General features: G+C 37.5%; 1 protein-coding gene across 3 annotated transcripts in view; it reads right to left on the reverse strand.

Moving 5' to 3' along the window:
• Window positions 1–13,050, reverse strand: part of ghrhrl (growth hormone releasing hormone receptor, like) — a 30,208-nt gene extending 17,158 nt beyond the window's left edge. For all 3 annotated transcript variants that reach the window (XM_051947240.1, XM_022203816.2, XM_022203815.2), the window contains exon 1: window positions 12,012–13,050. In XM_051947240.1, coding sequence (XP_051803200.1) covers window positions 12,012–12,065 — 54 coding nt within the window. In that variant the 5' untranslated portion in view covers window positions 12,066–13,050. The remainder of the gene's footprint in view (window positions 1–12,011) is intronic.
• Window positions 13,051–13,106: the final 56 nt, after the last annotated feature.

The raw sequence follows: 13,106 nt of genomic DNA on the forward strand, positions 1-13,106 counted from the left end.
TCTCAGTCGAATTCTGTGGTCACTCAGATGCTTTTTACCGAAGACAGTCTGCCTTTGAGATTTTCATCAAAGGCAAAAGCAGCATTTGAGAGACTTACAGTAGACACACACACACACATCAATAATGGCATCCTGAGAAAGAAGCCAGTGTTTGTGTGGAATAAGAAACCAATTTAGCGACCTACAGAATAAACACTGCAAAGGAAACACAATCATCTTTTTGCACTTGGACACAAAAATGATTTTCTTTAAGTGGGAACAAACACATGAGCTCTCTGAGGGACTGACATGTTGGAAACAACCTGCTCAAATCCCTTCCAGTCCTCTTTGTTCCTAATGCAACGCTAATAAACATGAGGGCTGTGCAATCTACCCGGCAATTACTGATCTTCCTGTTCAAAGCTGAGCGAGATGCATGTGGAATAATGGTTTACCTTGTCTCCTGCTGTGACATTAAATGCAGACAGCAAGAGCTCCTGGTTTACTGTGCACAGGCTACGTCAAGGTGGGACAGTAGTGTTTTGTCCTCTGTAATTTGATGTTGAATCGCTGACTTAATAGAGTTTGGGAATTTAAATTCATGGTGGAAAGATGTAATGACAGGAGAACCTGCCCAAATAGAAATATGAGCTAAATGGGACCCTGTATGTTTGTGAAACTTAATGCAAAGCCAAAGGTCCCTTCAGGCTGCCAGGTTAGTGTGCAGTCGGCTGTAAAAATGCTCTCTGTGAGGTGAAGCCCATTATCCACTAACTACCCAAAAAGGGGCCATAGGATTGGGCTCACATCGCAGCTGTTGTTGCATTTTTAGCAGCGGATGAGGCGCACATTTTATCCGCTGCCTCGGTACTCTAGCAGAGCACAAAAATATTTTTTAAAATGTTCATTTAATCAGAAGAGAACACAAACAAGGTCGGCGTCTGAACCCAAGAGATAGGAATAGTTTGACATTTTGGAAATACTTTTATTTGCCTTCTTGCCAGGAGTTGGATGAGCGTGAAGCTGCAGCAAGGAACCCATTTGCTTATCTTAGCATAAAGAGCGAAGGATAGTTAGTCTGGAACAGTCAGGTTTCTGGCAAACAGTTGGAGACAATCTTTGGCAATATTGTCACACTGGAAAAAATGCCCTTCTCCAAACAAGAAAAAAAAACGTATTTCAAGGAACTTTTATCTTGAAATAAGTGAAAAAAAATCTGCCAATAGAACAAGCGAAAAATGGCTTGGTGAGATTTCTTGAAATGAGATATGATATTTAGAATATTGAGATCTTAAAATTGGCTGGGAAAACTTATTTAAGCTATATTTTACCAAGATTGTCAAGCTTAGGCGTAAGCTTAAAATAAGACAAGTTTTTCACTCAAAAATAGATTTTTACTTTTATGCAATCTCCTAATTTTAGATGTATGAAACTTATTTTGAGTTTTCTTGTAAAATACAACTCAAAACAAGACAATTTCAAGATTGTTTGACTTAACAAGATATTTAAGATGGATCATCTTAAAACAAGTCCCTCCGTCTTGCTGAAATGTCAGTTTTTAAGTGAATTTATCTTAAATCAAGTGGGATGCGACATTTTGACTAAAAATAACACAAATAGGCTTGGTAAGATTTGGAGTTTTTGCAGTGCACAAGGTCATATTTTCATATATAAATTAGATGTGTGGACTTCTGGCTAACTTTGCGAAAAGCCTGATACATTAGTTATACCCACTTTATCCTTCAGACACTGGTCAACCATTGATCAGTACAGAATCACTGTTTAATCTAACATGATTGACTTGAGACTGTGGGAAGAAACCAGAGTGTCCAGAGAGCAGCTGACGCAAACCACAACCTTTAAGCTGCGAGGCAACAACTAATGCTAATAACTGCACCACCAAAGTAAAAGCATTATGAAAAATCACTCCCAAGATATTGTAACAACTATATAGATTATGAACCTGCCAAAGGTTTTACATACACTGAGCTAAAAGTCCCTTGCAAGTTTGCCACAATTTGAATATGCACGTAAAAACATGATCTTGCTGCAAATATGTGGCAGCATTGCAAAAGTTTAGCTACAGTTGTCTGTTTAAAATCCGGGACACTAAGACTAATAACATAATTTCCATAAATGTCATTTATTGCAAACATGAACTGATTTATTATTCACTAAAGGCTACGAAAGATTGAGCTCTAATAGCCAGGGGTGGGGGGGTGTATGGCACCGTCTACTTCCTAGAGCACCTCCTCTTTTTGCATTCTTCATATGGGATAGAAATAAAGTAACGTTGGTTTAGCACGTCCACCAAAGGCCTGTAGGTGTGAAGCAGGAAGCCCTCCACAATGAGCATGTGAGCCTCCTCCTCCTCCTTGTGGTCGGACTTCGGAACAATCTCTGTGTCCAGGGTGTTATTAACGGCATGAGATTTCTCAAACTTCACCGGGTTCTCCAGCCACTCCTACTCATCATGGCATCCATGTCCAGAGAAGTGATGACATCGTACTGCTTAAAGCCATCTTCACCAACTTAAATCTGATCTTGGGGCTTGAAGAAGTCATCCTGATGGACCACACAGCAGTTGGGCAGGTTCTTGATCAGGCGGTTGGTGAGGGTGTTCAACATTCATAATACATAATTCAACAATGTTGCAAAAACCTACCATATGATGAACAAATGTAAAGTAGGCTGTGAAAAACACTATAGAATCATCATGAATTTTGTCCAAAAAAAAACCCTCGCCATAGACAAGACAAGAAGTAGAAAAAGAAGAAGGAAAGTCAGCGCAGCAACAAAGAGGTTGGATTTGAGAATGAAGCAGGTTCTGATCCCATTGGTCCTCCACCTGAATGTAGAACAGAAGATTTACACTAAGACTATGTCTTCTTGATTTTTTAAAATTTTTTCCAACATGTTCCAAAAACATGCCATTTGATGAAATAATGTGAAGTAGGCTGTGAAAAACACTATGGTAAGGTTTTTTTTTTTTAATCATCATGAATTTTGTCCAAAAAAAATGCCATAGTATACTATGTCGAAAATTTTATTTTTAAAAAAAAATTTCAACATGTTGTAAAAACATGGCATATGATGAAATAAGGTAAAGTAGGCCGTGAAAAACACTATAGAGCTGTTTTCATTGAAAAAAAAAAATCATGAATTTTTCCAAAAAAAACCCCAGCCCTCTGGACTTTCAGTAAGCTGTGTTCCTATTGGCTGTCCGGGTGGCTGCTTGGTGTTATCAGGAACACCTGAGCAGCTCAGTGTCTTCCTGCTTTATGTCTGCAGTCAAACATTTCCTCTGCTTCTCTTCACTGAACTCTGTTTGGCTCCATTGCTTTAGTTTGTTCTTTAGGCGTTGGCTTGCAGCTTCCAGCAGTAAAATCCTCTTTAATGTGTTTCTTGGTGTGTTTTGTACTGGATAGTTGTCTTGGTAAATGTGGCTCTTTAGCCACAGCTAGCACATGGTGCGAATGTGTGCAGTGATTAGTGGACTTGGTGCAGCTGAGTTGTGTCTTTATCTTGGCTGTAGTGAGTCTTTAGAGGTTTTTGATCGGACACATTCTGTATTCTTGTTTGTGAACCAATGTTGGTTGTCCAGAAGGTAAGAGTTCCTGTCCTGATTCTCTGTTTAAAGAACTTCTCTGGTAGGCTGCAGGAGACTTTAGTGTTTGTGTTGTGCTAGTTTGTTTTTTGTACGGTTTCATTTGGACGACTATCTTGAGGCCCCTCCATGTGGTTTAGTGAGGTTTTCTGGAACCGTTCTACAAAGCAACCTGCAGCAGAAGAGACTTTGAGAGTTTTTAGGAAGTTCTGGAGACCAGACTTTAGAGCAGCACAAACATTTGTCAGCAGTTTGAGCAGAAGATGAGCTTTAGAGTAGAAATGAGAAGGAAACCTTCTTGACCCGTGTGGTGAGGTCCTGTACCAAGAGTTTGAGCAGGTTGTGTAGAGTCTGTAGTTCTTTGGTCTGAAAGCACCAGAAGAGTCGACTCATTAAAGGAGAAAACAGGAGGTATTGTTGCTGCTTCTGTCGCTCTGCAGTTTACAGTTTCCTTTGACTGAATATCAAGATTCTATTTTAAATGATTTAGAGTGTGAGCCCAAGAAGACTTCAATAAACTCTCTCCATTCCCTGGACACAACAAATTTTATTAAAATCTTAAACCTTTTCTTTATATGTTTTTGAGTTTCTATCAAAGTTTTAGCATAGTTTTTTCTTTGCTTGTGTTTTATCATCTGTGTGAAAGGTGCTAAACAAATAAAGTTGAATTGATAAACTGAATAACTGACAAACTCATGATTGTGACAACAGAAGTATTTTTATTGTGATTTAAGGGTTTGTTTCATTTTTAAGGTTGGGGTTAAAATCTTGATGGAAAAAAATTAAAGTAATAAATTACATTAAAAAAGCAGTTAAATCAAAGGAAAAACATTTAATACCATAACACTTTTAAAAAGAAAATTAAACATTAAATGCAATTAAATTACATTAAACAGACAAAATATTTAATTAAATAAATTTAAGAGGATACAAAACATGTAATTATGAAAAACATTTTTCAACCAAAATATTAAACATTAAAGATAAACATTTTTGAGAATTAAACATTTAAAAATACAATAAAACAGGAAGAATATTAAACATTTAAAAAATACAAAACATTTAATGAGATTAATAAAGTTTTAAAAATACAAAATGTTTAAAAAATTTAATGTTTAATTAGAAAATTAAATCTTAAAGGCAAGAAAAATTTAAATAGGAATTAAACAGAAAATACAATGAGGCATTTAAAATGAAAATTAAACATTAAAAGGGGATAAAACATTTGAAAAGAAAAGCCTTAACAAAGATTTAATCTAAAAATTAAACATTGGGAAAGAAAATGAAATTTTTCAAACAAGCCGATAAAACATTTGAAAAAAAACATTAAAAAGACAAAACATTTCAAAATCAAATCAGACATTAGAAAAGAATAAAATGTGAGAAGAGTGCAAAACTAAACATTTAAGAAGAATCAAACTAAAGACAAAACATTTGAAAAGACACCAGTTAGACTTTAGAAGATCAAATTAAACAGAAGAGACGATAAAACGATCAAAAAGAGCAAAAACAGATAAAGGTCTTAAAGCGTTTTCTATTCTGAAATGAAAACAAGTTTTTTCTTCAAGCATTTCCTCTTTCTGTGTTCTTGGTTTGATTGTGGACAGATTTACTAAGAACACATTTCAGAAAACTGCTTTCCAGATAAAGTCTACTTGTAGTTGAAGGCATCGATCAAACTAATGTTACCTTCTGATCTCCACAAACTTTACTGTTCAGCGAAGAGAATCAAAGTTTGTTCAGGATTTCTAAAGAACCCACAGGTGAAGGTCTGAGAAGAACTCGGATCGATGGTCTAAATGTGAAATCAAGACTCATGGTCACAAGTTTTAAGGCTTCTGTTAACCACAAAGTTCAAACTAACAGAGAAACTTTTAAAACTTCAGTCCTCAGACTGTCTAAAGGTTCAAACTAATGGTGAACTACTCAGGAACTTAGATATCAGTCCTTGGACTGTCTGAAAGTTAAATCGAACAGAGATCTACTGTGGGACTTAGAAAATTTCAGCCCTCAGACTGTGTGAAAGCTCAGGTCCTGAGGACTCGGGAGGTCTGGAGGCTTTGGAAAGTCTTGGAACTGAGGGTTCAACCCTCCAGCACAAAGGCTGAAGTCCAACCTCCTGAGAAAAACGGTCGAGACGAGACTCGAGTTACAAAAAAAACTCGAAAACGACAAAAAATAGATGATAAATGTGCAAAAAAAAGTAGAATTTGTATCTGAGTGAGTAGCTCAGGGGGTAAGAAGAGAGACTACCAAGTGGAAGGTAGTGAGTTCAAGACCCACCATTAGCATTTTCTTTGTTTTTATCTAAGTTTTTCAGAAAATTTAAGAAGGGTCTGGTCTTGAACTGGCGACCTGCAGCTCCATAGACAAACCCTGAACTCACTGAGCTACAGATCAGATAAAAAGAAATAAACTCGTCGTCCCTTTGACATCGTAGTTTCCAAGTGACCACATGGGTGGAGTCTGGGTGGAGCCAAGGCAGAGTCAGGGTGGAGTCAGGGTGGAGAGTAGGCAGGGAGGTGGGTGGCGGCCTCCCCCCTCTACTCCCCCACCACCCACCACACCTTCTCCCGCCCAACGAGTTTTTCGAAAATCCGAGTCTCGACGGGTTTCTCGAGTTTCTGGAGTTTCCACCAGGTCGGAGGCAGAACAAGTTTTCATGAAGAGGTGTTGAAGTCGGCGAGGATAAAGTGACTTTTTACAGCAACTAGAAGAGCCGGTCTTTAACCAGCATCCCTAAAATCCAGAGAAATGAAGGGAGGTCAACTTTTATCAGCCTCCATCCAGATGTTCAACTTGACATCTTTACTTTGAGATTTTTTAGCATCACAAACCTTTAGTATCACACTTTATCATTTATTAAGACTTTAATGGAATCCAGCAGCAGATTTAGTTTTTGTTGAGAAACTTTATTCTTGTCGTCGTGGGACTGCAGGATTTAAAACTGTTCCTTCTATTTGACCTCGTGTTTATTAGTTTTAGTGGAGAAAGTTATTTTAATTGTCCATTAGTCTCTTAAAAACCAAATAATAAATTGGATTAGTCAAGAGGTTTAAATGTCTGACTTTGTCATATTTTAAATATGACAATAAAATATAAAAATAAAGCATCTTGAGACAATTTGACCTGTAATTGGTGTTATATAAATAAAACTGAATTTAAATTGTATGTATCTTGTAATGTTGGAGGAATTCAGCCATATATGTTAAAAAACACATTTTCTTTGTCCATTAATCTGTTGATTGTTTTCTCCAGTAATTCATTTCTTGTTTTGGTTTATAAAATGTCAAACCCAAATATATTCAGTTTACTGCCATAAAAACCAAAAAGATTTACATTCATGATGCAGGAATCAGGCAGTTTTTCACTTTTTATCTTAGTTTAGTCAGAAAGATAGTTGATAATGTGTGAACTGTTGCAGCTTGTGAGCCGTAGAAGGTTTTAATGTTTGAGGCCGAGTGTCAGAAAACATTTAGAAACCAACATCAACAAAACACTCGGCAAAGATTTGAACATCATTAAAGGGAAATCCAACTTTTGCATGACAATGTCGAATTAAAGGACATTTATTTCCAACATAAATGTGTGATATTCATTGTACTGTTACACCCAGTGTGACTCCTGTCCTATACTGGGATTCACAGCCAGCTAAACTCTCCCCTGTACCGCACCCTCCAAGGAACAGGCCAGTGTGGTAGTTGAACGGATTTTAATACAGAGAAGTGTGAAACTGAAATAAACATACAGAATGCGCTGGTCAATAACAGTACAAATTGCTTAAAACTTCAAACACATCAGTATTACAGGTAAGTACGGATTAATTTACATAAGAAAACCGCTGCAGGTGACTGGTGTTACAACTCGGCTCCAAAAGTCGCAACAAAACCAAGAGACAGCAATGGTGCGGCGACTAAAAACAGTTTATTGCCACGCAAACCAACCACATGGGCATTCAAAACCAAAACCCAAAACCATGCTACTGGAGCTCCACACAGCAGCAGCACCTGTCAGAGAGCCAGTTTGAATAGAAGTGGGCCAGATTAAGTGCAACTGAGCCACTAGATCGCAGGTGTGGCTCAATCGGGTGATGACTGGAACAGACACACCTGGTGTCCAGGTGGAGGGTCATCACACTGGTAAGCAATAAGGTACTTAAGTTGAATCAAAGCTAAACTACCCCAAAGCCTGAAACCGCGACTATTATTGTAAACATAAAAACAGACTGACACAACACTGCAAATGTATCATGGCAACTACAAATATACACTCCAACAATATTATCAGCATCTTTACTCACTTATTTTGCCACTCAAAGGGTTACGAACGAACTTGGAGACGGTGAAAAGAGACTAGCATTGTCGCGCTAATGAAGCTGTTAGCGCTTCCTGTCAAGCTGATCATTGGCTGAGGCAGCGTCATCATATGAGCACGGACTGCAAAAAAAAACAATACCTGATGCAATTATGCCCCCTAGAGGCCCGGTGGTTCAAACTGATAAGTGACAGTTACAATACAGTCCCCGCCCGGCATGATTATAAAATGCCACAATAACTTTTGAACAGAAAACATTAATATCTCATCTCCTGGAGACAACGGAAGGATGCACTCTGAGAGGGGTCTGGAGAAAGTCTTAATTAATAAATAAAGTCTAAATAACACTTTATTATCCATAGTTTCGCTAACTTAACTTTAGCTGCACTTTCACCAGGTATTGATAGATTTTAAAATGACCAACATTTAAAAAAAAACATAGGTGGAAAGTAAAAGTTTCACACTAAAGATGAATCACTGATGAACATTTCATGGCATTAACTCATTTATTATGAGGAAACAGAAATCCATTTGTAATATTTCTATCAAATATGTTTATGTCTATAAAATATACTGGACATCAATAAAAATGTCTGCATAGTGAAATATATGAAGTCCATCTGCATTTATGCATCATATTGATGTTTAAATAACGGGAACTGCAGCCCACGTTCAGTCAAGTTAGCGGAATTACGGACAAACAACGTTTCCAGGGTTCTCTGACAAAATAAAAGCCGTGATTTGTTTTACAGAAAAATTACATAATTTCAAAAATGTGACTTTGAAAATGTAAATCAAACTGTAATAAGCGTTAGCTAGCTGCTCCACTTGCTCTGAATATTTTTGTCAAGCCCAAACGAAAAATTAATCCATATTCTGGCAACATTACAGACAACATCCATGGAGTGACCGGAAGTTAGCCGGCCTAGCGGAAGTGCTAATGAGGTCTGCTCTGGCACGGATTATTACCGTCACACATGTTGCTTTGAAAATAAATCCTGAGCTGTAGCTCCGTTTCAGTGTGAGCTCTAATGTTTTTCTGTGTGACTGTGTCTGACTTCCTCCAATAAAACCCTCCTGTCCACTGGTAGCTGCAGCCATAGATATATATCTATCTACTGATTCATATCTATGCTCACTAGTCTGGTCTGATGCAGGCTCGATGATGACGTTTCACGAGTACGTGAGAACCAGGTACGGAGAGTTACCTACTGAGAAACGGCCGCAGTCTTCTTACCGCAAAGGTACAAAGCTGTTCGTCTTCTCCTCCGGCATCAGGAGACATCTTCAAAGTTTCTTCAAATCCAAACGAAATACGATCAAAAGATCAAACTAACGTCTTTGGTGCAGTCGGACAACGAAGTTGCGTTCAGGAGCGTCGGAAATCGGAGTATCAGTAATGGACACGGGGTGGCCCACCTGATCACTGCCCTGCCTCAATTCCCCAAAATATAGCTGGAAGGTTACCACAGAAAACTTGTGGCAACATTTGTTGGAAAAATAATGTAGTCACTGCATCTTACCCACAAATTTGCTGCAAATATGCCACAGTTTTGCCTAAAATAAGCCAGAAATTCATCCAATGTTTGCCACAACTCTAATGCACATATGAACGTACAACCTTGCTGCATATTTGTGGCAACACTGCCAAAGATAAACTAATGACTGTCTGCCAGAAACCTTAAAAAAAGAACTATAAACACCCATAGTATTGACAGAAATGCAGTCTTTCTGCCACTAAAGACAAATTTATGAACAGAAAAGTGAAACAGTCCTGGTAAACTGTGGTGGTAAACCAGAGGTAAACATGTTTCCCAATTTCCTTACTTCCAAAATGTTGCAGGAAGTTTACCTCAGCAAATCTGCGGTATAACTTGTTGGCAAGCACCGCAAATCACAAACAAATTTGCTGCAAATCTGCCACAAACATCTGGTTCTGTAAGGGTTTAAATATCGATGTGAGAGTGGCTTCAGTCTTCTTATCTTATCTAACTTTTGCCTAGAAGGCATAATAAGAACCATATTTCCCAAAATGTCAAGCTGTTTATTCAAATGATACAGCATCAAAAGACAACTGAGCAGCGAGCAGATTCAGCTCTAATGATGAATAACATCCACATTCATATATCATTTTTTTCATGCAGCCAATTTTCATCTTTTTATGCTCTCTGTGTTTTGTTTTTCTCTCAGCTGCTGGTTAAAGTGCAACATTTCAATCATACCCGAACATTCAGCGGACTGAAAACCTGCCATACGATATGGTCGTATGGGTGTTGTTTGTTGTGATTATGTTCCCTTTTGAAACGCGCGTGTTTTATGGGTGGTTCATTATGATGCTCTGCAGTCCTGAGCAGTGACAGAGAATGAGGAGGGGAACCCGGTGATGAGCGTGTGCCCTGTTCTTATTCTCTCTCTGGCACGCTGATCATCAAACCACCCATTTGCCTGCTTCACGTCGGCTGCTTCTATTCCGTTATGGAAATTAGTGAGGTGGATGTGTTGCAATAGCTCCATAAAGCAGCTGATTAAAAAAGAGAAAAGGCTGTTGTGAGTGTCGGCTTTTGATTGTGCAAACATGTGTAGGATTTGTTGGCTGTCATACTTCTTCACAGTTGATTGGACAAAGAAAATTGGACACTGTGGATGATAAATAATGTGATATTCTAATATATAATAGCTATGATAGTGGCAAAGAAATCCTTCAGTTATTTTAACTTTACTGATTTCAATTAAGAGCAAATTCAGGAGGTCATATGAGTGTGTGCAGGAGTGGAAAAACACACATTTACTACTTCATTCTGCATATATGTTGCTGCAAAAATGCTACAGATTACCTGAATCAGCCAGAAATCCATCAAACATTTGCCACAAATCTAATGCACATATGACCTTGTTGCAAATTTGTGGCAACACTGCTAAAGATTAACTAATGACTGTCTGCCAGAGACGCTAAAAAAGAATTATAAATGCTACCGGTCTTGCCAGAAATGCAATCTATCTGACAAATGGCAAATTTGTGACCAGAAGGCTACTAAAAGTGAGACGGCCCTGGCAATATACATGCATATGTTTCCAAGTATTCCACATTTCAGTGTTGAATGCATAAACACTGGAGTCCGCACAGACAAACCCCTCTTCAAGATAAAAAGTAACTGAGTAAACTAGTGCGCTGCAGCTACACTAGTAATTATTTGTATCATTCATCCATCTGTGGTTTGTTTTTCTTCAGGAATTGTGACTCAGATGTGATCTTTAAAATGGCAGAAAACAGCAGAAAAACATCCATCACAATTTCCTAAAGTCCAACCTGGAAGACTTTCAGAGGACCAGAGCCAATGTAAAGCCAGCAAACATTCACAATTAGAACCAGAGGAGAAAGTTTCTAGAGCTTTAAGCCACATATTTTATTTATATAGTACTTACATGCAGTTTATACAGCAACAAATCACATAGACTCACATGAAACATTTGTCATTTTGCATCTAAAGCTGGTTTTGATCAGCTTATCTGCTTCTCTGATTTGATATTCAATGAATTATTTCTAATTATTGGTATCATTACTTAATATAAATGATTGACAAATACATCTAAAAATATGCTACCATGGCTCTGATGCAGCTGCCTCTCTATCTGTGCTCTCACTGTCTGATAGTTATTCATTTCTATTAGTAGCTTTTTAACACTGCTTATATATACAAATACATTTGAGCTCTTTATTTCTACATTTTTACACCAATATTTAAAATTTTACTGAAAATGTGTTTTAATGAATCATTATTTAGTTAATAATTTTTGGCATAAAAAAAAGAAATTCAGTCGACCTTCAGTCTAAACACACATGCACACATCTGGTGTATATTTGCAGAGTCCTTTAGAATATAACATTCAATAAAATGCAGGTTTGGACAATAAGAAATAGTCATCTTTGAAAAATAAAAGAGATAAACAGAATCCATCAGTGTCAGCTGAGTGCAGCTGTCTCAGAAATAGTTCCTCCAATTAAGCTTTCCAGCAGAAAACGTCTGGCAAAACACTTCAAGTTGTCATTTATCGCTGTTTTTTTAATATATTTATTTTTGTCAAAAGCAAGCATTTAAAGTAAATTACTCACAGCTGGAGCCAAACACAGAGCCAGAAACATCCGTCTGATGTGGACACAGATCATGTTGGCGGCTTTAGAGTCCAAACGTGGCGCTTTCCAGAGACTCACTCTGGGATGCTGCGCTGCCTCCAGGTGGAAATAACTCACCCGTCAAGTTAACGACAATACAGACGTGGAAGTTATGGTTCGCTTTCCACAATAAAAGCCTCAATCGGAAACTGTCCTTAAGCAAGCCCTATAGTTAAATCACATTTCGCATATCAACTACAGCCAAGAAACTGCTAATAATGCTACATTTTACTTTCATAAAAACACGCTTTGAATTAACACCCACCCCAACACCACCACACTGTTGATTCTGTGTTTATTTATATCTTGCATCCTAAATATTATTTACCAAAGACATCTACAACCTACAGCTTATTCTATTATCTTGTTCATTCTGTATAAATCTTAGCACATGTTCTGGATAGATGAATAAACAGTATGCGGTTGTTTTTGCACTTGTACTAACATCTTTTATGTCAAACACCAGCTCGTTGTTTAACCTACAAGCTTCAGAGCTCAACAGCGGTTTCATCACATCTCTTCTTATCCAATTAGACTGTCACCCACAAACAGACAAAGAGACAAATAAACACATACAAACATTACATATGTCTCAGGATTTCATTGGAAAATAGTGTTTTTAGTTTCATGCTGCAAAAAAATACTACTACTGATTCCTTTTAAATGTCAAAGCATTATTTTTCATATTAAAGTTTATTGAAATATCTCTGTAGATTCTCAGTCATCCAGGTCATGAAGATCCTTCATTTAAAAGCTGAGTTTAATAACTGAAAAGGCCTCTCTCATAAGAAGTCTTGAGCAAACAGTTTCTTTATCCCTGAAGCTCTTGGGATTCATCTGGATAAAATGTATTTCAATATAAATCTAAAGTTTTGGTTGTTTCATTGCATTGCAAAGTCACATTGAAGCAAAAATAACCCTCAATAATTCCTGGTTTGTGGCAGAGCATCAAATTTCAAAAGCTTTTATTCTCTGTCATCTGTCAAAAAAGAAAAAAAAGGAAATCTCCCTTTTAGACAGAGCTCAGTTTAAGGT

This window comes from Acanthochromis polyacanthus, chromosome 4 (genome assembly GCF_021347895.1).
Source record: "Acanthochromis polyacanthus isolate Apoly-LR-REF ecotype Palm Island chromosome 4, KAUST_Apoly_ChrSc, whole genome shotgun sequence".
NCBI lineage: Eukaryota > Metazoa > Chordata > Actinopteri > Pomacentridae > Acanthochromis > Acanthochromis polyacanthus.